Raw genomic sequence first — 27,029 nt, forward strand, 5'->3', positions numbered from 1 at the left:
AGTAGAAATTTACAAATATACGATGAACGAAAACTTCACGAATTTTGCTTGTTAACTTTAAAACGCAATTGGATATTTTCTGCTAGAATAAATAATTAAAAATAACAGAGTATTTAAAATGAAATATTATTTCGGAGAAAACAATAACTGTATCTTCCAACAATAATATTTTATTTCTAATAATATCTTATCTAAATAATGCTTCAACTTTAATGTGTATTTACTAGTAACACTAATAGAAAATTGTTGCAAGCGTGTATCACGAAGTAAACTAACAAAATTATTATTCTCTCCAGTATGAAAAAAAGAAAAAGAAAAAGAAAAAGAATATTTCTTCGCTCATTGTTATACGTAGAAAAAGGGATCGTTGTAACTTGATAAGCTGTATATCTATTACTGTCCATTCAAACAGTCAAGTTGAATTTAAGTACAAGAAAAGAAAGAGAAAGGAAAGGAAAGGAAAGAAAAGGAAAGGAAGGAAGGAAGAGGAAAAGAGAAAGGTACGTGCAGAAGGAACTCGATAGCCACTTTATCGCGTTTCGCGGGGTGTCATGGACAACTCTCATTATCATCTCGGTTCGACTCGGCTCGATTCGGTATGGTTCGTAGCGCACACGCTCGAGCTGACAGATGATAGAAAACGAAGTTGTAAAACGAGTGAGAAGAGGAAGGGAAGGCGAGAACGGCGAGCGTAGGAGGAGGAGCTGAGATTAAACAATTGACTGGCGCGATAACGAGGGCACTTCCCGCCACTAAACTCATCCTGTCGTGTCGTCGTCTAACCTATCCACGACTCTTCGTATTCATTTAAACCACCACTCATCCATCTGCCCTTCTCGCAATCGTAGAACGTGCTTATTGCATCATAACGCGCGAACTACCGCGATCGAATGATTCCCAACGAATAGTCAGCTCTTATATTGACCCCGTTTCGTGGACTCCACTAGTTCGCAAATTAAAAATTATCACAAAATTTTCATCAACTTTTACGCCTAACTATAATAACGTTTAAAAGCATAATGGTCTTGTTATGTACTTTTTTGAAAGAAAGTCTGTATCGTTATGTTTATTAATTAAACAAACAAAGTTGCAGAGTTCTTGTTTAAAAAAAAAAAAAAAAAGAAGAGAGAAAGAAAAGTTCAAACGATTTGCGCAGCAGTTTGTCAGTGTTAAACACTCTCAGGACGATGATGCGTCTGTTCGTTTGCAAGATACTTTGAAGACTTCCGTTCTTTCTTGAATAAAATTATAATTATGTAATCTCTATCTGTTTTTCATGTAAATTTATCCCTGATTTAAATCATAATAAGAAAAGGATGCAGGCTAGATAGGAGGAAATCAAACAGCATGAGCGATTCTAAATCTCTCGGTATGATGTCTTTTGTATTCTAGTTAAAAACAATTTAGATGACGATTCCGATGGTTCGTAAATTTGGATATATTTTTAGGAAGTTGAACAATTATGTGACAAATAATACACGTCCTTCGTCCGCCCTCGTTTCCTGAGCTTTTATAATACACGAGATATTACGAAGTTAACATTATTTACGATCGTAAATTTCGTATTTTCGAGATGGAACAAAGCGTTTATTTTTAAAGCGTAATAGTACGACAATATTTTTCATAGTTTAAAAATATAAAGTCTCTTAAATATATCATAATTAGACTTACCTGTAAATTAGACGTCTTCGCACGCATTCACGCGTTCCAAGCGATGATTTGATTCCGGTGAGTCGACGACGATCTCTAATCGCTGAGGAACTCCCAACGACGTTGATATCGTTGGTATAGTTATCTCTACGCTTCTCATTTCCTCTTCGTTTCCCAATACAAAGGACGTCTTCTTTTGCATGTCTTTAGCCTTGTGACCGTCGCACAAACTCAATCTCCTCGGCATAGCGTCGCGAAGAGACTCATGCGAGCCCTTAAATTTGCTATGTCTGAGAAATCAAAATGATTAACGACTTACGTTTGCCAAACAATTTTATACATCATGTTTATCGTTAAATACTACATTGTTACGTAAGCCACTACATATTCTTTTTTTCGTTTATTTAAATATGAATTTTTTAAACTCGCTTATAAGAGTTAATAACCATTGCGTTTAAGTATAGTGAACGTTTTTATAACAGCACGTTACCTGGGATCCAAAGTCGACTTCGAGGATGACTTTTTATTGCGAGCTTGACATTGATCGATGGTCGGACGTGAAGTTGATCTTTTCATTCCTTCGATATTAATTCTCGAGTCGCTTTTCTTCGAATCGAGAGTACTCTTCGAGCCTTCCCGATGAATCTTCTTCTCATCCTTGCAATTATGTTTTCTGTTTTTTCTAAGCGTCGCATTGATATCCTCCAAGGCACGATTGTATTCCTCTTGCACTCTTGATTCTTCCGGACTGACGGGAGTAGCCCCGCAAGCAATCTCGTTATCGATCGACTGTAAATCGTTCGTTGGCATAAATTTTTCTATATCTTTGCAAGGAAACAGGAAGAAACTCACCTCGTCGGGAGTATAAAATATTGGCCGCCTTGGTTCAACTTGCACGCTGTTTACGCTCTCTCGTCTCAAGGTGCCGTCAGGACCGGTGATCATAACCGGAATCGGAGTCGGTGGAGTCAACGGAGGTGCATGCATATGAAGACCACCGAGAGAAGAGGCCAAACTCGAACCGGAACTTGTAGTCAGAGAACTGCTCGAGACGTCGTGATATGGAAATGCACCTGAACTAACGCGTTCTGCGACGAGCACGAAACAATAATCAAACTTCCTTCGACGGGATCGTTTAAGATTCGTTCGAAGTAATCTCCATTAAGTTTTCAACAATTTAATTCACCAGATACTTGCCATCGTGCATCGGAATCTTGTTGAATCTATTTCTTTTGTTCGCTCGTAAATACTTATTATTTTAACATCATGGTTTTACTGGTCAAGATCGAACGATTAAACATTTATCTATGAATTTTTTATCACAAATAAAATAGTATCCTGATATATACAAAAAGAAAAAAAAATTAGCTATTTTCGAGCACTTTTTTTAAGACGTTTTGTCAGAAAATTAATAACAATTAGATACGATTTCTACTTATACCACCATCGATAAAGTAGAAATCGTTGTCATCGTATGAGAAAATTGCGGTCAAAAATTGACTTTTTGAATGGACCTTTAGTAATTCATTTATTCGGCAGAATGTATCTGTAATCTTCTCATAAAGAGAACGTAAATATTCAGAAACTGTAAGTCAGCAACAAGAGGTAGTAACTACCATGATTTTTGTCATAGAGATAAACTCTAACCAAACGGAAAGCATTGTTTTTCTTAGAGTCCTCTTTTCAATATTATATATCATACGAAGCTTTTAAGGCTGTTCATCAACCTTGATTTTATAATACAACCGCGCTGTCGTGGTTTAATATTTATATAGTATAACGGTGCCGTGGCCGTTCCGTATCCAAACATTTATATACTATCGGAGATTGTCCAGGTGTTACAGTATTTGAAGTTTCTGAATACGTTCCTAAAAATTAATAAAGTCATACACGGACGAGATATGTTCAGACACGTTTATATAAGTCCGTGCTGCGGCCGTGGCCTCTCCGTGGAAATAAAAAAAATATCGGTTGCTTGGCAAATGTGATCGAAAAATGTCCGGATCATCCATGAATGATATATAAACTGTTACGTCATAAAATTATGATAACCAATTCGGATCCGATGCAGCCAACCGGGACGCGGAACGGCCACGGCACGGTTGTATATAAATGAGCCTTATTATCCATAGCGTTTGCGCTGTTATAAAATAATTTACAAAATAGTTTACCTCCTTTAGCTCGATGCATCGCTCTGATATGATCGAGATCGGCTGCAGAACAGAGGGGAGTATCGACCTCGTAAGTGTTATTAAAGAGACTGTAATTGACCTCGTATTCGCCGGTTTCCTTACGGAATGTGATAATGTGCTCGAAACGATGTCCCCAAAGAATTTCCGACGGTAGATAGGAGCTTCTAGCTTGCGTCGTCATACCGGTCGATTCGATCACACCTACAATCGTAATTGAAAACGCTATAGTACTAGAGTTAGAATGTTGCAGCATCGAATTTAAAGTTTTTACCTTCTAAAATAACGACAATCTCGAAACGTTCTCGAAGCATATCGCTGGCGGATATATGATAAAGTGGCGAATGTTCATCAATCTTATGAACTATCGTTGTTGGCCATATAAAAAATATCTTGTCCTCCTCCCCGTCTCCGCCGACTTTTAATTCCGTTTGGAAGAACGGTAGGAGCTCGCCCTCTCTCGTCACCTGAAATATTTTGCATCGAACTAGTAAAATAATTTTTTTTAATAAAAATATATTTTTAATACTTAAGCTGCCTACCTTTCTTTTGATCATTTGTGCTCTGACGTGAGCCTCGATGATATGACTCTTTCTCATGTCCCCGACGCGAAACATTAAACACGATTGGCCGTCCCTCTGACATATTACAGCGTTCCTCGAGAAAAGGAGGGTCTGCGTTCTTTTCTTCGGTCGAGACAACTTCGCGAATACTATGCCGACCATAAAGGCTTGTAAGATCACTCCTGTCATCGATTGTATACACATAACGAATATCGCCTCTGGACATTCGTCCGTCGTGTGTTTAGAGCCATATCTGCATCATGATACGATATTAATATACGAGTTCGTTTCTTTTCTCTTTGAACTTTTGAACTTTGAACTTAATTTTACGATGTACGTAATTTTAGTTAAAGAAATGTCAAGGTCAGTTAAAAAAAAAAAAGAAAAGAAAAGAACTTAAATTTACATTTTTTTAAATACATAATATAACGCATTGATGCTGAAATTTTTGTGATTATATTAGTAAATATAAAGATGCTAATATTGTTATTTAACTCTTATTTTTAAATCGAACAGAAATTTATTAATTGGAAAAGTTAATATCGTTTTGTATGCCTATAGTAAATTCATGAAAATTTTACGAGCTTTAATAATTAATAACGATTCATAATTTGTGCATCGTTACTTTAAACATTAAAACATTCCGTGCGTGTTGAAAAATGAAAGAAAAATAAAACACAAGTTCATACACTACACAAAAGAACGAGAATAGAAGTAAGAATGATTGCGTTTACCCGATCGTGTGCTGTGTCTCGACGGAAAAGAGGAAACAGCTGGTGAAACTATGTATTTCTTGGACGCAAGGAGTAAATGTAAAATTCGGCGAGTTGTAATTACGTGGATCAAGGTCTCCGTGGCTATAAGCGATCAACCACCAAATCAGAGCAAAACCGAGCCAAGAAAGTAAAAAGTTCATCGAGAAAACAAGAAGCGTCCAGCGCCATTGAGCGTCGACTAAAGTGGTGAAAATATCCTGCAAAAAAAAAAGAAAATAAATTGTTAACCGAGATGAATGAGTTTAACTTTGATGGTTATTCAATTATCTTCTAAAAAAAAAAAAAAAGAAAAAATCACCTGCAAATAACGACGACGACGTTTAGCAACATTTCCTTGAACGACGTTGCAATCTCCATGCTTGAACACTACTCTCTTACGTACTCTTCTAGAACTGAATCTGGTTTGACGATATCTTCGGAAAAAAAAGCAAAAAGAAAAATCAAAATATAAGAAAATGCATAGGCTTTGAATAAGAAGAGAATATTAGAAAGATACGTGAAAAAGATGTAATAAAAATAATTCTTTACAAATTATAAAGATATCCGTTTTACAAATTTTTCTTTAAACATTGTTTTAATATCAAACAAAAATTTATTTATCGTAACCATCGCAATGTTATTCGCAATGCAGAAAATTAATTTTTATCTAATATTAAATAGCAAAAAACTTTCAGTAGCATCTGTTTCTTTTTACTCATTTCTAAAATAAAAAGAAATGATATCCTAGGATGAAATCTAGTTCAGATTAAATTAGTTTCTTTTATGATAGCTCTTAAAAGTTAAAATATACAGCAATTACGATCTATATATAAAAACGATCTATAATAGTCATTAATGATCCTTTAAATAATGTATATAAGAGTAGTTATTGAATAAAATTGATTTACTGCATTGTTCGTATTATATGGCTTGTTCCATTTAAAAAAAAAAAAAGAAAAAAGAAAGATTCCACCTTATATCTATTCGTAAAAATATAGAAAGATAAAAGGTTTTTTTATTCGTATAGACGATCTCGTTGTTTATTTCTGAAATTGAGAAGCTATCTTTCGTTTCTATTTCGATGATCTTGATAGTCGTAATTTATGAAAGTAAAACAAACAACTTATCGATAACTACAAAATCGCGAATTCTTCGATTTCTTTTTGTTTTTTTTTTCTTTTTTATTTCGCATTAAAACAAATTGCGACTACCACGCACGTTTTTATTAAGAGATGAGAGGAAGCACAGCGTAAAATTATAATATCATTGAAAATATATTAGGTTCTAATTTATCGCTTGGTCTAGGCCATGCTTAAAAGTGCGGCGCCACAACGAAATCGTCGAACGGCAACTTGCCAGTGAAGCGTCATTGAAACGAATCACGACTTTTTTTTATGATTCATATGTTCTACGATTTATTATAAATGACGTCGAAACTTGCAGTTAAAATTGATCTAATTAATATAATTGATCGCACTTATAAATTAAATATCCCGTTCAAATTTTTATATATTTTTTAACGATCTATGATTAATTTCTTTGGAATCGAATGATCGTTCGATAGTTTTTAACAAGTGCTAACGTTAGATTTAATATGGATCAAGGTAATCGATGTAATAGATTGTAATGAAGTTTGAATTTCGAAGAAAGAGCCATCGGTCGAAGGTCAATCCACTGTTTTAACGTTTTTCGATCTCGTCGTTTCGATAGTCTTTATTAATAGATTTTGAGCATCGTTATAAATAGTTAAGTCGCGCCTCCGTGTCTCGGTAAGATTAGTTGGAAATAAAACACTGTTAAGAAAGAGTATTTTTCGAATACGTTAGTCTAGTTTTAAAGGCTAGAGTCTAGACGATCGAGATTAACGAGACGACGTATGTTTACGAAATAAGGAGTCTGGTTCCATATCGCACATCAAAGGTAGTTCGAGTCTTTGCCTTCGATTTCTTTGAACTCGTCTCCTTCACGATTATTCTTCTCTATGTAATTATATTTTTATTTCATAAAGAAAAATTTACTATCAAACGGTATTACAAAAATTGATCGTCTCTTTTACTTTGAGCGTTTCGTTCAATTTAATTCAAGTGCCGAAAAAAATGATTTCTCGATTGTGACGATTTTTTCACCTTGCATATCTTTTTCAAAAATAACGTCAACTTATTAACTATTCTATTATTATTTCAATGATATGGAAACATTCTTATAGGTAAGCGAGCTTGTTTCGATATCAGACACAAAATCGCATTAACAGAAATTTGCGATTTCATTTAAAGACATCAATAGCCTTGGTAACTTAAAAAAAATACCTAGAAAAAATATCATTCGTTTTATATCTAATTTTATTGTCTGTAGTACAAGATATTCAGGATGATAAATTTAAATTCAGGATAAATTATGCATATGTATATATATATATATATATATATATATATATATATATATATATATGATGAACAATCGCTTAAGTAATTTTCGATATTTATGAAAAGTCGTAGATAGATAGAGTTAAATAGAAATCATTTCTAAAGGAATTATTGTCACGAAAATTTCGAGAGAGATACTCATCGTTTCGTTTTATCTTCATCGAGACGAATCGTGTCCGTCTGAACGAGACAAGAAATCGTCGGCGATTATGATAACCGGTGGCAATAAACCTAATGATATAAACCGTCGGGCGAGATTGTAACTCGGCGATCGTCTCTGGTCTAGATTAAACGGATGTTCACTTCGCGACTTTATGTCTTCTTTCTTGGCTCGTTAAATCGACGATTCTTTCCGCTTCACTCACTCACTCTCTTTCTCTCTTTCTCTTTCTCTAATTCTAATAGGCTTCTTGAAAAGAATTTATCATTCATTATCATCATACAGAAAATTATGCAAATGCTTTTTCTACTTATAACCATTACTATTTTTTCACATCTTAACCCTTCTGTATAAAATTTGACGAATGAACTTTATCTACGTATGTTTGTATTTATACAGGATAGTTCAGTAATTATGGTACAGTTGAAAAGTATGCGATCCCTATTAAATAAATAAATCAAGATTGTAGAATAAAATTTTTCTGTACGATCTTTTTATTTTTTATTTTTCTTTTCAATAAAATCGACTCATAAATATTAATCTACTACATTTGCGACTCATGTCTACTATATATATGTACACACATATATATATATATACATAGTATAAACATAAATAAAAAATAAAAACGAATGATACAGTAAACGTTTATTCTACAATTTAGATTTCTTTCGACCACCTTGTATTTAATTATTTGCACTGTATCTCTTTTACATCGATAATCCCGATAATTTCGGTATCATCAATATTATTAATTTGTTGTCGAATATCAAAGAAAATATTCGAATTATCATCGGATGGAAAGATTATCATCGGATTTGACTCGCGTACTTAAGCAATTCTTCTCGCCAAGCGGCTTCTCCGGAAGTCGTGGCCTTAAGGACGAGCATCGAAACTTGCGAGAGTGCTCTGCGCAAGCCGGAGAAGGCCGTTCCTCCATCTCCAAGGTGGTGTAATTTTTCTCCGTCCGACGCACTCGGCGAGATTGACGTTGCCGTGGCCATGTTTGTTTTTCTGCTAAATTCAAACGTCTCTCTTCTCGATGGTCTCTCTTATCGCAATAGAAGTGACGTCCGTGGACACGATGGACATAAAGATGAAAGGAAGAGAGATGTTTCTTCTTAAATAAAAAGAGGAAAAAAAAATAAGAAAAAGAAGAAGAAGAAGAGGAGGAAGAAGAAGAAGAAGAAAAGGAAAAAAAAGACACGCAATCCAAACGCAAAAAGTAGCGTTAATCCTTTCTTTTTATCTCGTCAATGTCGATCTATCGAAGTTTAGTATGTATGTATCTCTCGTCGTTCGGCTTTCGGTAGCACGAAGAAGGCTCGGTCATCTAAAATTAAATCTTATTCAAGATGGCCGTGCAGAGCGATCGCTTTAAGGACAGTCTACCGAGAGTTCAGCTGTCCCAAAGGCTCTTCACTCCGCTCTGCTCGCCATTCAGCTCGCTTCATTGCTAAAGCCACACGTCGCAGCCAGTCCACAACCAAAGAAATATCCAGATCAGTCGTTTGCACCACATTCGGCTCTTCGATCTCGAACGATCGAATTATTCTCGATCGTTTCTTTCTTTTCTTTTCTACCCACCCCCGCACCACTTCCACCACTTTTATTCAAACGTTTATCTCTCACTCGCACTCTCACTTTCCCTTCTTTTGGCTAGCGTCCACTTCACTTTTAACCGTCGCTCGAGTAGATGTTCTTCCAACTATTCCGAATTTTATAAGATTAACTCACGTAAAATCCTACGAATTATTACAATACGAAAATCTTTAGGATCGTTGGGCTTTTAATTATTAAAGATCCAACGAAAATATCGCGTTAAATAGATCCATTTAATAATAACGCGAGACCATATCGATATCTCTTTGTTGAAGTATACGGAACATTCTCGCGTGATGCCGTTTCATAAACGAAATTTTCTAACGAGGTGCACGGAGCTAATTAAACTCGCTCGTTAACGAACAACAGCTCGTCTAGTACTGCGCGATCGAATTTCGAGTCATTGGAGAGTAGAACCGATTTTCGTCGTTCTTCGTGTCGTCTATGCGTCGGCTTGGCACCGCTTAAGGCCGGCGAGATACACGCTGAATAATACTCTACTGTCTTATTGGAATAGTTGGATCTGTCGAAAAAATTAACGCAGAATAGAAAGTTTGCGATAAAATAAACCATTTGGAAAAAAAGAAGATATTACTTTGAAAGCATATCCGCTTGAAACGTCCGGATAATACGATCGACGTCATTCCTTATATTTATTTTATTTATACCGAAAAAATTACATACGAGATTAAATACGATCGACGTCATTCCTTAAATTTATTTTGTTCGTGTCGAAAAGAGAAAAGAAATATTATGTAAAATTACGTATGAGATTAAATACGATCGACGTCGTATGTTGTTCATTTAATAAAGAAAAAAAATTGTATGAAAAACTTACAGATAACAAAGTATGCGTTCGAGATTGATACAATTGATGGTATTTTTTAAATTTATTATATTCATACTTTTCGACACCTTTGTTTATTCTACTGTAATAGAAGAGACAGAGACAAAAGATCGACGGGAGCGTATTACCCTTAGACAAAATATTTTCGGGCGAAATGTTTCGCGATCTGGCACTGTCTCGAGAACGAACGATACGATTTTCGCGGCCGACAGTTTTCGTTTTCTAGGCCAAGAACGTCCTTTTGGGATCTTTCCTCGACGATTCGTTTCTTTGCCTTGAGTTCATTTCGATGCCACACTTCGCAACTTTTATTACAATTTAATTGATCTCTAAGACGATTATTAATGTATCTACTTATTTGTTGGAATTAAAATTTTTTTGGAGATCGATTAAAAACTAACATTCGATGATCAATGATTTTTGTTATCTTTTCTCTCTGTCTCTCTTTTTTTTTATGAAAAATTATTTAACGATAACAATTAATTTCCTTTTCTCAATACGTCATATTAAAAAATGTGATTGATCTTGATAGTAAAACACTGCACGTAAATATATATATATATATATGTGTATATGATCCCGCGAAACGTGTTTTCTTTTCTCTGAGAAAAGTTCCTTCTCTTTGTGCAAGATTAATAGTAACAAAGTTACGTCTAAATACAAACATTTTCAAAGTGGTTCGGACGTAAAACTAGGAGGACGGGATTCCCTGATACTCTTTGGCGTGCCACGGTTTCCGCAATTAGAGACTTCTATTCTCGTCAAGCAAAAGAAAGACTTCCGCCGAGGATGGTAGGGAAACGGGAACATGGTGATGCTATTTTCGCGGAGTTCATAAAACGCATTGTGATCTAGATCTCTCAGCGACGAAGTATTTTCGAGCTTATCGACGAAAATTCCGCGGCTTGGCGTCTCCCCGACCGAGTCTCACTTCCGAAAACTTCGTCGTTTATTTTTTTCGTATTTCTATAAAAGCAGTCAAAACATGTATCTTCCGACCGCTTTACAGTGAATACAAAAAAAAGAAAAAACTAATGGAATAACATTTTATAGATCATATATGAAATATATTAATAATTAAAAAGAAGAAAAAGAATAGAGTTTGGTTGTAGCAATATAAATAAAAGAATAAAAAATTAAGATTTTACATATTTCTTATCGAATGATTTTTTGAGTAATTTTTAATCGTACTAAAGATCTTTAAAATTTTTTATATCTTTAAACTCATGCATAATGCACACACACATACACGTACACATTTAACGATGATTTTATAAATGTTTGCAGGAATATAATATTAAATGAAAATATAATATAATTTTAGAAATGTTTCCATCGCTATCAGGTGTATACGATAATCCGATTCAACTGATATGAATTACAAATTAAACCAATATCGAATATTTCATTATCTCTCTTTAATGATGATATATATCCTCGCATAATATTATTGAATTATAATCGAAACATTTTACTGCATCCTCTTTTCTTTTATTATTTAAATGATAATTCGCGAAATAGCGAACGAGTAAATAAAAAAGAAGAATAAAAGAAGAAAAAGAAAAGAGAAGTTGTGTGGAATGCACAACGATTGATAACGATCATTAATGAGTTCATAGAAATTCCATATAGCTCGAACATTTCTTTTTATTAAAACTTTGTGTTTCGAACATTTAACGGGACTTACACATATTTACATCTGATATTAACCTACTTCGCTTCTTTATCGTTACGGAAATTATTTATCAATGACCACAGACCATCCTTTCGATAAAGAACTTAGTTTCCGTTTCACTATTTCTCGGCGAATACGATAATGGAAACTATCAAGTTTCTACTTGATATTATGGACTGTGTAATTAATACGAGCATTAATTATAATGCCTAACAATTATGAATAACAACAAATAAAATCGAGCAATGTAATAAATTTCATAGCTGTTTACCATAATTTATTAAATAGAATAGATCAATATGAATAATGCTATCACGCGGTCGGTCAAAGTGATAATAATGATCTTTTGGCAGGAAATGATTTTTTGGCAGTATTAAAAATGGAGTGGAGGGGTTTGGTTAATATTAGGGGCTGTGGGAGGAAAAGTAAGGAATGATCATTCGACAGAGTTGCGCATAGCTTTTAGTATCGAATTGTAAATTCATGCGACGAGTAGTTAATCTCGTGGGACATTTTAATTTAATTACTTATTTTTTTATTTCTCATCTGTAAAAAATTGTTTGTTATTTTCTAACGTGGAATCATGGAATATGGATCAACGTGTTCTTCATATCAGCTATAGTAGTACTTTGTCAATAGTTCAAAGTGATCCTGAAAACTCAGGAAAGTTCAAAAAGCAATTGATACAATAAACATGGAAGCACGTAGCTAAGTCAATCAATCAGTGAGTCAGTCAGTGTCTATTAGTAATGAGTTAATTTGTAATCAGTAAGTCTGTGTTATAGTGATTAATATATTTATGAGTGTTTGTAATAAATTTATTATAGAAAACTACCTAAAAAACCTTAACAATGAAATTTATTAAAGTAACCAAGAAAAATCAAATTGTCCGAAGAGAATAGGATTGTACGTAATATTTAATCAATTTAATAAATTAATCAATATTGCACGATCGTGTTAGTGATTATTCATAATAGTCCAGGTATTATAAATAATAATCTTTAACATATTCAAGGATGCGACATTGTAACAGTTTCGTTATATACATATTCGGACTTTCAATAAAATTATTAAATTTTAATTAATAAACAATCCGATCTGCAATATATGATAGCTTTTCAATTTATATTAAATGATCATAACGAAAGGATCATTCAGAAGGTAAGTACGGTAGATAGAAGAAAAAGCTCCTAATCAAAATAAAATTTTTCTTCAGCTAAAAATAATTGTTGAGTTGCTCACGAAGACGTTGTAGAAGTAAGACGTACAGTAAGTTACTAGTGTAAACGTTACATCATATCTGTCGTGCAGATAAGACATATAATGACGAGTTAAAGTAAATAAATAACGTAAGTAACGTATATATACGTAAATAACGTTAACATATAATTTAGTTAAACAAATAATATACAATGCCGTTTTAATCCAAGAATATTGTTAAAAATCTAAGCTTTGCATAATTCAGTAGACAGCTTTTTGATACAATAACTGACAGAAATATCTAATGAGGCTAAAAAACATAGATTTGGGTAAGCAATTATTACGATAAATAAGCAAGGTCGTATTAGCAGATAGCCTATGGATAACAACTAACACTTATGAAGTATTAATAGAAGAAAAAGCGCCAAGTCAAGCCGACCACCACAAACTGTCGACAATGTTCGTAACATTATAAGTAATCGTGTCACTGAAACAATTGTTACAGGAAATCATGAGGAAACGATTAAACAGCAACGTCATAATTAAATCTGAATTAATATAAACATTCTTGAAAGAGACATTAAAAAATCTAAATGAAAAAAATACAATTTACCATATTTATCGGTTTAAAAAAGATAAAAATTATAAAATAATATTAATTACTAATATAAGGTAATATACATGTTTTAAGACGAACGATATAGTACATGAATTTAGTAAATTATGTCAAAAAGTGTAATGATTAAATAATGTAATATAGTAAGAGCTACAAAAAAAATTGTTTCCATTATTCTATATTAATTTTGTACTAAACGATAACAACAAAAATATATTTTTTTTTGTTTCAACGCTATAGGCGCTATTGATAGGCCTTAAATTATCAACCATAACTTAACTTATGCAGAAAGTATGAACTAATCTTAATACAATGATGGAACAATGCAACAGGGGTAATTAACAATAACTTGGTAAAACTCGAAAAAAATCAATCTGAACTTATGGTATCGAGTTATGAATTATAGCAACTAAAAATAATAATAATAATATAAACTATTCAATCGATAATACTCAGCATCGTCGATGTACGATGGTACATTCGTCATGATGATCTACATAGAGATTTGAAAATAAAATCAGTCGAAAAAAACATAAAACGATACTTAAGCAATTAACAAGCCAACCCAGAAAATCATTCGAACATACCACGTTTTGTTGAAAACTATCCGTACCAAGAAAACTATGTAAAACAGATTTAGTATATTTGATCATTCAACAGTTATAGTTGAAGCTAGCAAAGGATCTAAATAGAATGTGTTTGATGATAACTCCACGTGATAATTCTATCATCTAATTCGATAGAAGTATTTATCGAATGTTTTTCTTTTCAAAACAAATTGTAAGTTATATTATGGGTATATATATATAAAAAAAAAAGAATGAAATAGTTATCGCTACAATTGCCAGTATTTTCTCGCTAGCACTTACTTTTCGCAAAAATAACAGTTTCGAAGGTAACAAATCTTCATTTCTCGTAAAAAGCTCTACGATCTACGAATGCGAACAGCATGAGAATGTTCAACGTACTATTTTATTTAACTCATTGGTTATATTATTTAACTCATTGGACAAAAGTTCTTGCAAAAAAATTTGCGATAAGATGCAATAATTCAAAATATATTCCATTTATTTCTCTTTTCCTTATTTTTGTTTATTTTTTATCTTTTTTTTTCTTTCATACTCATCATCGTAGCATATATTTACAGCATTTACGATAATTGGAGTACAATGTCAAGTTTAAAGATAATTTTTATGGCATTTTCAAAAAAAAACTAGAGGACTTTCTTTTTTCTTTTTTTTTTGCATAACTTTTAACACTTTAATAACAATTAGATAGAATCGAGCCCGATTCTATCAAAACGACTTCCTTTAGAAATAATTGTTATCAAAAATCTTGTCCACTTTGTGTTTCCGTTATTTTCATTATATCTAAATTCATCAAACACAAAGTATAAAAAATCCTTCGATTCTTGTTCTCTATGTAGGACTACAAAAAAAAAAAAAGAAAAAGAAAAAAAGAAAAAAAAATTCATTATAATAACTACAAAGCGAATAACTCTATTATCAAAATATTATTATCATTATTATTACTATTACAAAATCTATATTGTAAAAAGTTTGATTTATTAAAAGTCATTATTATGAAAAACTAGAAAAAAAAACTGAACTATTTCGAAAAATTCTCAAAATAGATAGCCTTCTCTGTATGTAAGACGATAAAATTATAAATAGGTAACTAAGCTAAAAGTTTGTTCTAACCTGGTCAAAAGAGGTCCGGACTCTCCTCTGAAGCTGATCCTGTTGAAGGCTCTTCTTTGAAAATTACCAAGAAGACTGCGTTTTTCTCTCGAAGAATCATTTCTTCCAGTTTCCTCGAGGCAAGGTTCCCCAACATTTTCACGACCATCACCACAGGGTCTTAACAATTCGGATACATTCAAATCGTTTGGTTGTCCCGTGTTCGTATCAGTCGTCGAATGTTCCTCCGGTTCTTCATTGGCGTTTCTTCTCGTTACGAGCCTCTCGATCGTCGGCATTTCGTGATCCTCTTAATCCTCCATCCTCTCTCTTTCCCTTTCTTTCTTTCTTTCTTTCTTTTTTGGTCGACGTTACTCGATAAATTTATTCACACTGTTATTTGAATATATTTATATTCACTCGCAAGACGTGCCATTAGATTATTTCTTTATTTATATATTTTTTCTTGCCTTGTCTATCGTTCTTACGGACATTATCGAAAGAAAATATCTTATTATCCTAATCTATATAAAATCTATTTATCTCCTCCTCTTCGACGGATATCTTGAAAATCAACTAAACCAACTATGAAACGTCCATCGTTCACCTCGTTCAACACTCTCCTCGTTCCTCATTTTTTTTCTTCTTTTTTCTTTTCTTCTTCTTCTTCTTTTTCCCCCTTTTTCCTCTTCCTTTTGCTTTGTTTTTCTTTTTTCCTTATTCGATCAAAAATTTAACCGAACAACCTTGCAAGATTTTTAATAGGAACAGTGATCGCATCTGTCGTCGAAAACGATCGTTTAAAACCGTTCTATCGATTTTTCTATTCTCATTTAACATTTTCCTTTATTGCTTCCTGATCGAGTTGAATCGAAATGCGGATCGTTTTAAAACGATATTTTTTTCAAGTATAAATTTTATCGGATAAATATCGTTCAATCCAATACGATCATGTTAAATAAATTATTTCGATTTACCGAATCGCGAATTAACTTGAGACGTTTAATCGTTCGAATATCGATCGTAATTGTTACAGTTCAAAAAATAAACGACGATTTGGAAAGGTTCGGTTTGAATAGGTTAATCAAAACAAATAACATGGAAAGAAAAGTTATCTTCGAAAATTTGTCTTCTGCTTCAAACTTGTTAAACGTAGTTAAAAATGGAGTGAAAAAAAAGAAAGAAAAAAAATATATATATAAAAAGAGGAAGAAAAAACGATAGATAACACTGTAACGAAGTAAGCAACGAACTATAAGACCGGCCGGCGTTCTACTCTTATGTAGGTATCTCTCACTCTCGGTCAGAACCGCGAAAGGAACCGCTACTTCCGTTCGTCTTTCTTTCCTCACTTTTCTCCTCTCTTCTTCACCGTTTCCACCTCTTGCAAATTCTCCACGCACTATTGACTTCGGTCCGTACGTACGTAAGTACAAAAGCTTTTCGCGAGAAAAAATGGCGCCATTATCATTTCCACGACTACCGTAATATTTCGTAGATAACGTTACACAATGATACCGCGTCTCGTCTCTGTTTTCCTTCTGCACTCTATTTTATTCCATTTTTTTGTCTTTTTTCCTCTCTTTCGCCTTTTCGAAAGTCACGTTCCAACGATTCCGCGGTGTCACGCGTCGAGATTCGTCATCAGGCCGCATACACTCAACTATCGTCGATCTATACAGTTACATATGTCGTCCAAGAAAAGCCAACGCAGCGACGAAGAAAAGTTGTTCGCTTGTAACACACGCGAATACGTAAGTGCGTGGCTCTTTAGATACGGTGCCGGCAAAAGCGAAAATAATCCTCTCTCTCTTTCTCTCTCTCTCTTTCTCTATCTCGCTCTCTACCTTTCTTTTTCTCCTTTCTACGCGCGCGTGTCGCTATCGTACGCAGTCGTAAAAGGTCGTGCGTGTTCGTGCATACTCGGTCACGTTCGTACGCGTGCGTGCACCCACGCGTGAAAAAGTCAGTCGGCCGACGACAACGAATACCACGTGTGTCGAGTCTTTCTTTTTCTTGTTTTTTCTTTTTTTGTATCGAGTTATCTAATACCTTGTCCTTTTACTCGATCACCTTCTACCTGTTCTGTTCTATCACCATAGATGTATTTTCATCCAACATCACTTTAATCGAATCTAATTAACTTTTACAATCCGGTTCTCCTTTCCGTCTTGATATTACCCTTCACTGGATTCCTCTAACGGTATTCTCAACTGACTTTTCGTATGTTTAACCAATCGACCGAAATACTCGCCACTACTAATTACCGATATCTTTTCAAGGATTATTATATAGGTTATTTCTAATTGTTCTATTTTTACGCGCTGAAACAGATAGCTTTTATAGATTGAATCTGTGTTGTGCTTATTTTTAATTTCAATTATTATTTTTATCATCTTCATCGTTTATTTAAATTAACGTAAAATACACTCGCTGATTTTTTACGATATGTCGTTTTCTTTATCTTGCTCTTTCTATTTATCTATCTATCTATCTATCTACCTATCTATCTAACTATCTGCCTATCTGTCTCTCTTTAAAATCAACTCTTTGATGGCTAGATTGATAAGTATAAAAGCAAAAAACGCAAACAAACCGAGTAAGTACGTCCTTTATATCAGCGGCGCATACGAAACAGAAGGTACGTTCTCGTTACTGATGCAACGACACAAGTGGTTTTATACGCATGCATACAAACACGAATAAAAGCATGACTAGTTTAACGTTCGTACGATTCTTGATACGCCACCGATAAAAAAAATGAACGTTGAAGGTGGGAATATTTGATTTCGAAGTTCATTAATTTTTTATTCCAATCATTCGAAAATAGAATTCGAACGGGATAATATAACTCAATCTTTTTTTTTTGCACGTTACATATGTCAAGTTTTTTGTTCACACGAATCTATCTCTAATTTATTTATAATGTCATTTCATTTTAAATTTGTCAATTGTTCGATTTCGATATTCTTTTTTATCGACGTTCATTTTCAGTTTCTGTAATTTTAACGCTAGATGGCACGTTATCTGCTTTTCAATGCAAGTAAAAAATAACATGTCCTACACGCATATACATCTTCATACTTTTGATCTTTTATATTTTTAATATATTTCTCAATAATATTGGGTATTCGTGCGTATAATCTTTGTCTAGTGAGATTCGAGTAATCGATATCGTTTGCTTTTTGTAATTTGCGACGTACATCGTAGTAAATACACGTAGACATACGTAATCTACCGAACATTAATTTGCCGCGTTTTTACATTTATTTTTCAATTATTTCGAATTTAATGTTCAATCGAAGTTTTCGTAAGGTATTTATTTCAAAGCCGTTAACTTCATTGTCAATCGTTTAATGACTGTTTCATCATTTCCCTTCATGAATAAGTTTTACAGGTTAATTAATGTATAATTAGGTTTGTTAATAGAGAAGAAAAAAAAAAAGAAAGAAAAAGAAAAAGTAAGAATGGTATTAATTCCAAGTATGAAAAAGCTCTTTTTTTTCTATTTAATTCAATATCTAAAAGAAGCAATATATGTACACATTTTTTTAATAATAATTATTATCATTATTTACTACTATTTTATCAATTTTCGAGATCTTAGTTCCATCGAAAGGAACGCTTTCATGTTTGGATCTTGGATTTTATCCATAATTTCTTTTTGTACATCCAGATTACTAACTTTAAGAGAGTTAGTCAGCTTCTCTGCGTATTGAATCCAAACGCAATTAGTACAACCAGACATGCAGCAGTTGGTAGGTTCTGTGATTTCATCTATAGAAAAAGAATCATCAGCTTTTTTTTGATCTTCGATTCGTTCATTAGACATTCCTGTACTTTGATTATCGCTAGAACATAATCTCAAGGTCACGAGTATGCCTTTCCAATTATCAAGGGTTTGTCTTTTGACATTGTTAACTTTCGAACGAACCAGATTCATTATCATTTAGGTTAGATGGTCATTCGAATATATATTTAGAATGGCATTGATGTTATTTTATTTATCTGATTGTTAAACGTATACTTAACAATCAAATACTATGTATTTAGGATATACTTAGAAAAATAGCTGAAGCGAATGTTTTTGGGAAGAAAAGTTCTTTCGTAAGTTCACAAAACTCTTTCTTTTTTTTTTGTAACGTCATAAACGATAAATAACCAATAGATATCTTTCATATAAGAAAAATAAGTAATCTTGAAGAGTCATCTAGCGGGACGTATCTTGAAATACATTTTCAAAACTAATATTTTACAATATAAATCGTAATAATGTTATCTCGATCTTATTGTTAACATTTTTTTGTGTTTATATTCTATTCAAAAATTTTTATCGATAATTAATAATTTGTTGAGCATTCAGTTTACTTTATATGTGCGTGTAAATAAATTGTAATATCTTCCACGTGGGTTTGCTTCGGTTCAATGTCATTTTATAAAATAATAAATATTGTTTGTAACAATGGGTCGTAAAATTCCGGGAAAGAAACATCGTGGCGTCAAGGATCCTGAAAAACAGCGTGCTAAACGACTAGCTGAGTGAGTTTGCTTTCGAGTAATCATTGTAAGTTAGTGTTTTTCGAGGTTAGCAACGTTGTTACGCATTTGTAGGTTAGAAACCAAAATAAACGCTCCGCCGAAGGATGTCCAAGAGCAAGCTATACCAAAAAGTTTAGAAAATCTTATTAAGCTTAAGGAAGCAGTTAAGTCAGGTAGAATAAGTAAAGTGAAGAAAGTCAAAAAAAGAAAGAAAAATGGATTAATATGCGTAGGCGGTGAAAAATCAAAGTCGTTACATCCTAAATCACAACCAGAGAAAGCAGTTCCTATATTTCAACAAAAACCCGACGAAAGTAATAATCGATTTTTTTATCGTGTCAGTCAAGAAACTCATGCTTTTCTTAATGAAACTGCCTTTGAAAGGAAATACAATGTCATTGTAAATAGAAATTCTGATACCGGGGAGGTCGAAGGTCTATCTAAACGTCCTAAAAATGAGTTGGATGAATTAGAGAGATTAAGAGCAAAACATAAAAATATTAGAAAAAAGAAAAAGAATAAAGAAGGAGAAGGTGATATGAACCTTACTAAATCTCAAAAAAGAAGGCAGAAGTTGCTGATTAAAAAGAAAAAAAAGGAGGAAGATTTAATTGACAATTTTAAAACATTTCAAGATGAAGTGAAATTTGGAGAAACAGTGCATGCACCGCCTGAATTAGTTACCAGACCTAAAAAAGCTAATCTTACGGATAATATCAAGGTATTTTTTAATGATTTAATTTAAATATATATTATAGATATATGATATATCTACGCTCTACTTTTCATATTAAAATTTTTTTCTCCAATAGCCAGGAAAGAAAAATTTACTTTTACATTCCTTATTCACAAAGAATGGTTCATCTAGTAGCAATTCCACAAAATCAGTCACCATTGATAGAACTGGTAAACGTAAAAATCTACCAACTAGCGAAAGGAGACAACTGGAAAAAGAACAAAGCAGTGTTATTGCGGCGTACAGACAGTTGAAAGCCAGGCAGTCTGCTGATGTTCATACTTAGGGTATGTATTTATAAAAAAAATATATATATAAGTGATTCAAAATTTATTTACTTTGTTTTATTTTTAACACTCAATATATATATATATATATATATATATATATATATATATATATATACATACATATATATACATATATATATATACATATACATATACATAGACACATTTTTATAATATCTCTAACAGTTTTTAAGAAGTCATAAAAAGAATGATTTACTTCTTTTTTCTAAATAAAGTAGATTCCCTTGTATTCTATTGCTTTTAATATATATGTATATTCATATCATTAGAAAAAAGAAAGATCTAGCTCCATTCTCTTAAATCTCTGTACTTTTTTTTTTATTATACAATTGTTGAATTCACATGAAAATAGATGTATCATACAAATCCCTGTTTTTCAAGATTAAGCGCATATTTGTATATAATATACAATATTGGTGTAAATATTAGAAATCTATGTGACTAAATATAGTGTGCAGGTAGACCTTGTAATCCAAAGTGGTAACAATCCGAATTACTTATAAGTATAGTTATAAAGTTTTCCATATTCATTCTACTCGAATCTAGTTTCACAATAGGATGTTGATTTGTTGACAGAGAATAGAACTATGTAGGCATTTCTAGAGTTTAAATCTTTGTACGTCATGCATCAAGTTGAAAGAGTATTTTTCGAGCTATTAGATTCGTAATTGGTATATTTGTATTTATCCTGTGGTCCATACAAATGGTTCTAATCTGTCTTCGATTGGTAAGAAGTTATTAAGTGTTTCAAGACTCTCTAAAGTCTGATTAAGAAGCGAATGACACTTGGTCAGTTGTCTGCTAAGTTCATGTACTTTGTTTAGTTGTTCTGTAAATTTTGCAAATTTTTTTTGTCTTTCTACAGCTAGACCCAAAATTCTATTAACTTCAGCTTCAAGATTGATACATAGAGCTGCTTGTTCTCCAGCTATCATTTGTGCATTAGTATTAAGATGATGTTGATATCGGGCGCATACGTTAAATAATCCAATGGGATCCAATCTTTCAAGAACTTCTGGATCTCTTACTCCTGGTGGTAGATTCAAAGTTCCACGCATAATTGGTAGAAACATGGGAATACTCTGTAATTTGACTAGATCTGGATCTTTTTCCGTGCTAGGATCCGATGCAGCTGGTTTTACCACCACAATATTGTGAAGTTTGTCAGATAATGGTTTTCTATGACTGATAATGAAACAAGCATTTCATAAATGAAAAAACAATTTTAATAAGCTTCCAATGACTACATACCTATGAGTGAAGCTGTTTCTCCTCCTTGATATATCCTGTGCTCCTAGACTTTTTCCCCTGTACAATTGTAACTGTTTGTTGCTCATCTTTGGAGAGTCTCCGATAGGTCTGTTTACAGTATAAGATATATATGGTAGGTCAGAATCTGAACAAATGCTAGCACCAGGACTGGTACATCTTGGTGGAGTATCCTCTGGCACTCTTTCACTGCTTGGAACGCTTTTACCACGACGAAGTTGTCCAGTCCTTGCTCTGCCATTACTTGTGCTTTGAGTACCACTCTGTGAGCTTTGTTCAGAACCCATTTTGCAAGTACGTAGCTTTCTCTTTGTATCGTTATAGAAATCACAATTTTTTTTGTCAAAATTTCTAGTAATGATTTACAATTTGCTTTTTTATTCAGTTAGCAAATATATTTAGATAGACACGAAGAAAACCGTAATTAAAAGCATTATACGAGACGTACGATTAGAGAACGTACAAAATTTTTGTCACGTCCAGTACGAAGTCATATCATAGATTTTCTTTATGTGCAATGGTTTAAGATAAACTCTTTTTAAATAGTTCATTATGATCCAAGATCATAGTACCATCAGATGCACCGGAAAAAAAAAACAAATCGGTTAGAAAATTAAACTTAATCAATAATAAGAAAGTACGTAAGTGTTTTGGCACATATTCGAACGCAATTAATGTTATTAATGTCAAGTTATTAAACTATCGCATTTTATTTGTATTTTATCTTTACGACAATATATGTACACAATTAATTGGTAGTAACAAATAATTACTGTTTTCTTCGTATCCCTTTTGTCAAAAGTTTCTCTCTCTTTTCACCATCGACTGTCGTTTTTAAGACGTGCAGCAGTTGCTGCAATGATCTTTAGAATTGTAGTGACATCTGTCGTAAAAACATATAGTCTATCAAACCATCTTCGTTATCTTTGATCGGTAATTACACAGTGATCTTTTTAATTAAATTTCGTCATTATCGAATAAAGCGTAATTAATCCTTAAAATAATTTTTCCATCATTTTACTTCATACAAATATATCGAATTGTTTTTTTTTTTTTTTTATGTAATAATGTATATTTTCTTTATGTCAAAATTAAAAAGAATATGAAATTTTTAATAAAGATGTTTCAATTTTGTTTAATCTTAAATTTTTTGGTTTCTTACGAATTTACTTCATTCAGTTGCATCAAATATCGAGTATTGAAAATTATCAATGATTTTATAATGAGGCATAAGAAATATTATTGAGAAGCATGCTTTTTATAAAACAATTTTTTTTGATAACAAATAATTTTCAAAAAGATACGAGTTAGAGATGCCTTATCTAAAATAGATTTTAAAAATAGATATCGAAAAAATGAGTTGCATAAGTTGAAACGTCAAAAGAAGAAAGTTCAATCTGGTGTGAATGACATCCTAATGTAAATTACACGATTGGAATATTTTTACTAAGTTTTTTTCCAGAATACGTTTGATCGTATTGACTTTGGATTTGCATAAATATAGAATGGGTGTCATTTAACTTGAAGCGTTAAAATGTTTCTTTTTCGTTCTTTGAAATCATAATGCGGATTTATTACTCGTGGTATCTTTATTACCAACTCGCGAGATTCATCAATATAATTGTAAGAAACGTTAATTCAGCTTTACATGCTACTCTCACGATTGGAATTCGGATAAACGGAGAGATGAAATATTTTTGCTTGGGTGTTATAAATGAAAATGTTTCCTGAAATTACAAAGCAGAGAATACAAGAGGGAAAGAGAGAGGCAGAGAGCGAGAAAAAGAAAAAAAAAGAAAAAAGAGAGAAAGAGAGAAAGATTGGGAAAGGTAGGCACACCACGTTCTAATATTTCCATCCAGTCGTATTGTACTACCGAATAGAAGCAGGCAAAATTGTAAATGATTTCAAAATTCTTGTATAAATGGGCAAGGCGTTTAAATTTTCCTTCGTAATTCCGTACATTCGTCTTCGTAATAGAAAGGATTTCTTATCGTAGTAAAAACGGCGAATCCTTGTTGCGAACCAAATTGAGAATACACGTTTCGATTCTTTTCTTTTTCTTTTCCTTTCAGAATTTATAAAGGTGTATATTTTTTTTTTTTTTTTTTTTTAAGAAATTTCTTTACATCAAATTTCAATAATGTTCATTTCGTATTATTTATCGTTGCTACAACGAAAAATCATTTCTTTTTTATTTTTTCTTGTTGTTTTTTTCTTTTTCCTTTTTTTTTATAATTATAAATTGAAATATTCTTTCGACATTTATTCGAAATTATATATCAGATATAATTACCTTATAAAATAAAAATTATATATTCGCGAAAGTATAAAACATCCACTACTATAAATAAATTCTATTATTCGATATGAAAAATTGTTCCTAAGAAAAATAAAAAATATTTCCTAATCGTAATTACATGCATTATTTTATTGACAAATTAAACGAAATAAATGAACATTTTAAACGTAGGGATTTACGTAGAGGAACTCGTATACGCAGTAATTTCAAGTTTAGGTCAAGGTACGGTCCTTTTTTTTTTCCCTTTTCCTAGTTGACACACGCGTTATCTAGAGATGGATCGAGACTGATGGAGGGCACCTCTTTTCAAACTGGGCCAAAAGGGAACACGTTGTTGCTCATTTGGAAGTTGCAATCTCGGGATAAGAATCATCACGGAATGCATTGGCAAGAGTAAGCGAGCTCTCGTGCGCGTGCGAGAAAGAGAGGGAGAGAAAGATAGAGATGATAGGATGGTAAGCATAAAAGAGACATTAAATTTGAATTGTTCGTACGGCAGTGCGTCACTGACCGCAACTTAGAAACATAGACTTAAAAAAAAAACTTAAAAGAAATAAAAACACGAATTTCTTCCTCGTGAAAACGTAAAATGAAAAGTGAGAAGGAAGACGTTCAAAAAAAAAAAAAGATATTTTATTCTACAAAATCGAGACATCATAAGTATGTATTAAAAATGTAGTAAAAGTATAAAAAAAAAAGTATGGATAAGCGTTATAATCGTACACATAAACACGCATATGCTTTCACTTTCTCTTAAAACAGTTTTAAGGGGAAAACGACCTCGTGCCGATAATATTATTTCCGATGAAACGAAACTCGGATATTAAGAATGGAAGTTCGTTAACTATCACGAATAATTTATAAATATGTAGTAGCTATTTAGTAATATTAATGGTGATAATTAAGCTAGCAAGTAAAGAGAAGAGGAAGAAAATAGATTAGAAATGACTTGGACTATCTAATCGTGTATACGCGAGAATCGATTTAATCATTAACGTGGTTTGAATTAGGTTTTCTTTTTCCACGAATCTCGAGATTATTGATGTATTATATTAATTTTTTTAATATCTATAAATATTTATAAAAGATACGTAAAGTAAAATTTATTTTTTATATTGTATTTATACACATACACACACGTACAGTTTAACATTACGTATAAATATTTTATATTACATTTTTATATTTATTTTATGTATATTACAGATACAATAAAATACAAAATATGTCATTTTATTTTGCAAAATATTTTCACAAGCACCTGTCTATCTATATATTTAGATATTTTCTATTATATCTACATTTACACATCTGTGTCACTTTTTTATTATTCAAACGTATTTAAAAATGATTCATTTCAGTATTGATGATTCCAGTAGAAACTTTTTGTTTAGATAAATAAATTCTTTTCTTTTTTTTTTTTTTTTAGGAATATCATATAGGTATTATTATCACGTATTTTATGCGAATGGTACGATAATAGGTTTTTCGATCGATTTCTTACTTATCAATAGTTCGATAAAGCTTTTTGCATGCGAAAATTTCGTACACGCAAAGGTCATCGAAAATGCGATGACACATCGTATTGACATTATCACAAGCAAAGTTAATTTCCCTTTAACAGCTAGTTATTGTCCGACATATTATGAAACGCGTCCTTTCAAAGCGAACGTTTCAGTAATCCTTGAATGCGTTACCAGCTTGCATATTCACGAAAAACACGAATGCGGTGAAATACTTTTATTAATTCTTCAAATTTATTTCATTATTCATTAAAATAAATAAAAAAAAAAAAAAAAATGAAAAAAATAAAAAAAATAAGAACGAACAAACAAACAAAATCACGTTAATTAATTTTGTATGAAATTTCTAATCAGTAACTTATTTTTTATTTTAGGAATTAATAAAAGAGAAAAAAGGGCAGATCGAGTTTTTATTTGAAATATTATTTAATATTAGATAATAATAATTAGATTGGATCGTTATTTATATCTTATTCAATATTCGATCGAAATCATGGAAATTAATTTTTAGATTGATTAGGAGAAATTTGATTAAGAGAAATCGATTATATTGTATTTATTCTTAGTAGATTTATTTCCACGTTTCTTATCATTTTGGGATGAAATTTTTGCCCCATGAGAATATCGAAAAAGCTTTCGTAAATTTTTCGATAATTTCTTTTTCTCTTTTTATTAATACTTTAGATTTATTTCTACGCCGTGTGGTCTTCAATCGTTCGTTTATTCTGTCAGTTTCGTTAAATATTTCTCGTCAAATAAAAATGTCCGACGGTCATATTTATCGGTAGAATAAGATGGAAATCGTCGAAATCGGGACGAGATCACGAAGAAAAGAAAAATCGAGGAAGGAATTCCGGATGCGAGAATCCCGATCGCTGCTTGGTATGCGGAGGAGTTTGCACAAACATCAAAATTTCGTCGTACCCAGTCGAAAATTCGCTCGTTCGAGGCTGTTTGCTGGGCAGATCAGCATAAAAATCCACCGTTTAT

General features: G+C 32.3%; 3 protein-coding genes across 10 annotated transcripts in view; 1 reads left to right on the forward strand and 2 right to left on the reverse strand.

The window, feature by feature from the left end:
* LOC127066760 (inward rectifier potassium channel 2-like) overlaps positions 1-17,993 on the reverse strand; it is a 37,272-nt gene extending 19,279 nt beyond the window's left edge. For 3 of the 6 annotated variants that reach the window (XM_051000869.1, XM_051000871.1, XM_051000870.1), the window contains exons 1-9: positions 15,381-17,993; positions 5,477-5,591; positions 5,137-5,375; positions 4,382-4,655; positions 4,114-4,306; positions 3,822-4,043; positions 2,503-2,738; positions 2,141-2,439; positions 1,672-1,940 (exon numbers count right to left, since the gene is read on the reverse strand). In XM_051000869.1, coding sequence (XP_050856826.1) covers positions 1,679-1,940; positions 2,141-2,439; positions 2,503-2,738; positions 3,822-4,043; positions 4,114-4,306; positions 4,382-4,655; positions 5,137-5,375; positions 5,477-5,591; positions 15,381-15,658 — 2,118 coding nt within the window. In that variant the 5' untranslated portion in view covers positions 15,659-17,993 and the 3' untranslated portion in view covers positions 1,672-1,678. Of the gene's footprint in view, positions 1-1,184; positions 1,508-1,671; positions 1,941-2,140; positions 2,440-2,502; positions 2,739-3,821; positions 4,044-4,113; positions 4,307-4,381; positions 4,656-5,136; positions 5,376-5,476; positions 5,592-8,571; positions 8,861-15,380 lie in introns of those variants that run through there. The other 3 variants (XM_051000873.1, XM_051000872.1, XM_051000868.1) reach the window with 3 other exon arrangements.
* Positions 17,994-19,150: 1,157 nt separating this feature from the next.
* Positions 19,151-25,066, forward strand: LOC127066773 (coiled-coil domain-containing protein 137). Of its 2 annotated transcripts, none has more exons than XM_051000903.1 (4): positions 19,151-19,898; positions 19,971-20,619; positions 20,711-20,921; positions 24,770-25,066. In XM_051000903.1, exons 1-3 carry the CDS (start codon positions 19,822-19,824, stop codon positions 20,918-20,920), a joined length of 936 nt encoding a protein of 311 aa, XP_050856860.1. In that variant the 5' UTR covers positions 19,151-19,821; the 3' UTR covers position 20,921; positions 24,770-25,066. The 2 variants fall into 2 exon arrangements, with proteins under 2 accessions (XP_050856860.1, XP_050856859.1); XM_051000902.1 differs by lacking the exon at positions 24,770-25,066 and adding an exon at positions 21,811-21,950.
* LOC127066776 (BLOC-1-related complex subunit 5) lies at positions 21,237-23,169 on the reverse strand. Of its 2 annotated transcripts, none has more exons than XM_051000913.1 (2): positions 22,197-23,169; positions 21,237-22,124 (listed from the first exon to the last, which is right to left on the reverse strand). In XM_051000913.1, the coding sequence occupies exons 1-2, from the start codon at positions 22,499-22,501 to the stop codon at positions 21,629-21,631; spliced, it is 801 nt and encodes a 266-aa protein (XP_050856870.1). In that variant the 5' UTR covers positions 22,502-23,169; the 3' UTR covers positions 21,237-21,628. The 2 variants fall into 2 exon arrangements, with proteins under 2 accessions (XP_050856870.1, XP_050856869.1); XM_051000912.1 differs by having other exon boundaries at positions 21,237-22,130; positions 22,197-23,160.
* Positions 25,067-27,029: the final 1,963 nt, after the last annotated feature.

The sequence above is a fragment of the Vespula vulgaris genome, chromosome 10 (genome assembly GCF_905475345.1).
Source record: "Vespula vulgaris chromosome 10, iyVesVulg1.1, whole genome shotgun sequence".
Lineage (NCBI taxonomy): Eukaryota > Metazoa > Arthropoda > Insecta > Hymenoptera > Vespidae > Vespula > Vespula vulgaris.

Excerpts from the sequence above, each read along its gene's own strand:
- LOC127066773 (XM_051000903.1), top strand. The coding sequence starts at position 19,822 with ATGGGTCGTAAAATTCCGGGAAAGAAACATCGTGGCGTCAAGGATCCT. Across the intron at positions 19,899-19,970 it reads CGTGCTAAACGACTAGCTGA|GTTAGAAACCAAAATAAACG; the intron begins GTGAGTTTGCTT and ends ACGCATTTGTAG. Across the intron at positions 20,620-20,710 it reads ATCTTACGGATAATATCAAG|CCAGGAAAGAAAAATTTACT; the intron begins GTATTTTTTAAT and ends TTTCTCCAATAG.
- LOC127066776 (XM_051000912.1), bottom strand. The coding sequence starts at position 22,501 with ATGGGTTCTGAACAAAGCTCACAGAGTGGTACTCAAAGCACAAGTAAT. Across the intron at positions 22,131-22,196 it reads AGAAACAGCTTCACTCATAG|TCATAGAAAACCATTATCTG; the intron begins GTATGTAGTCAT and ends TTTCATTATCAG.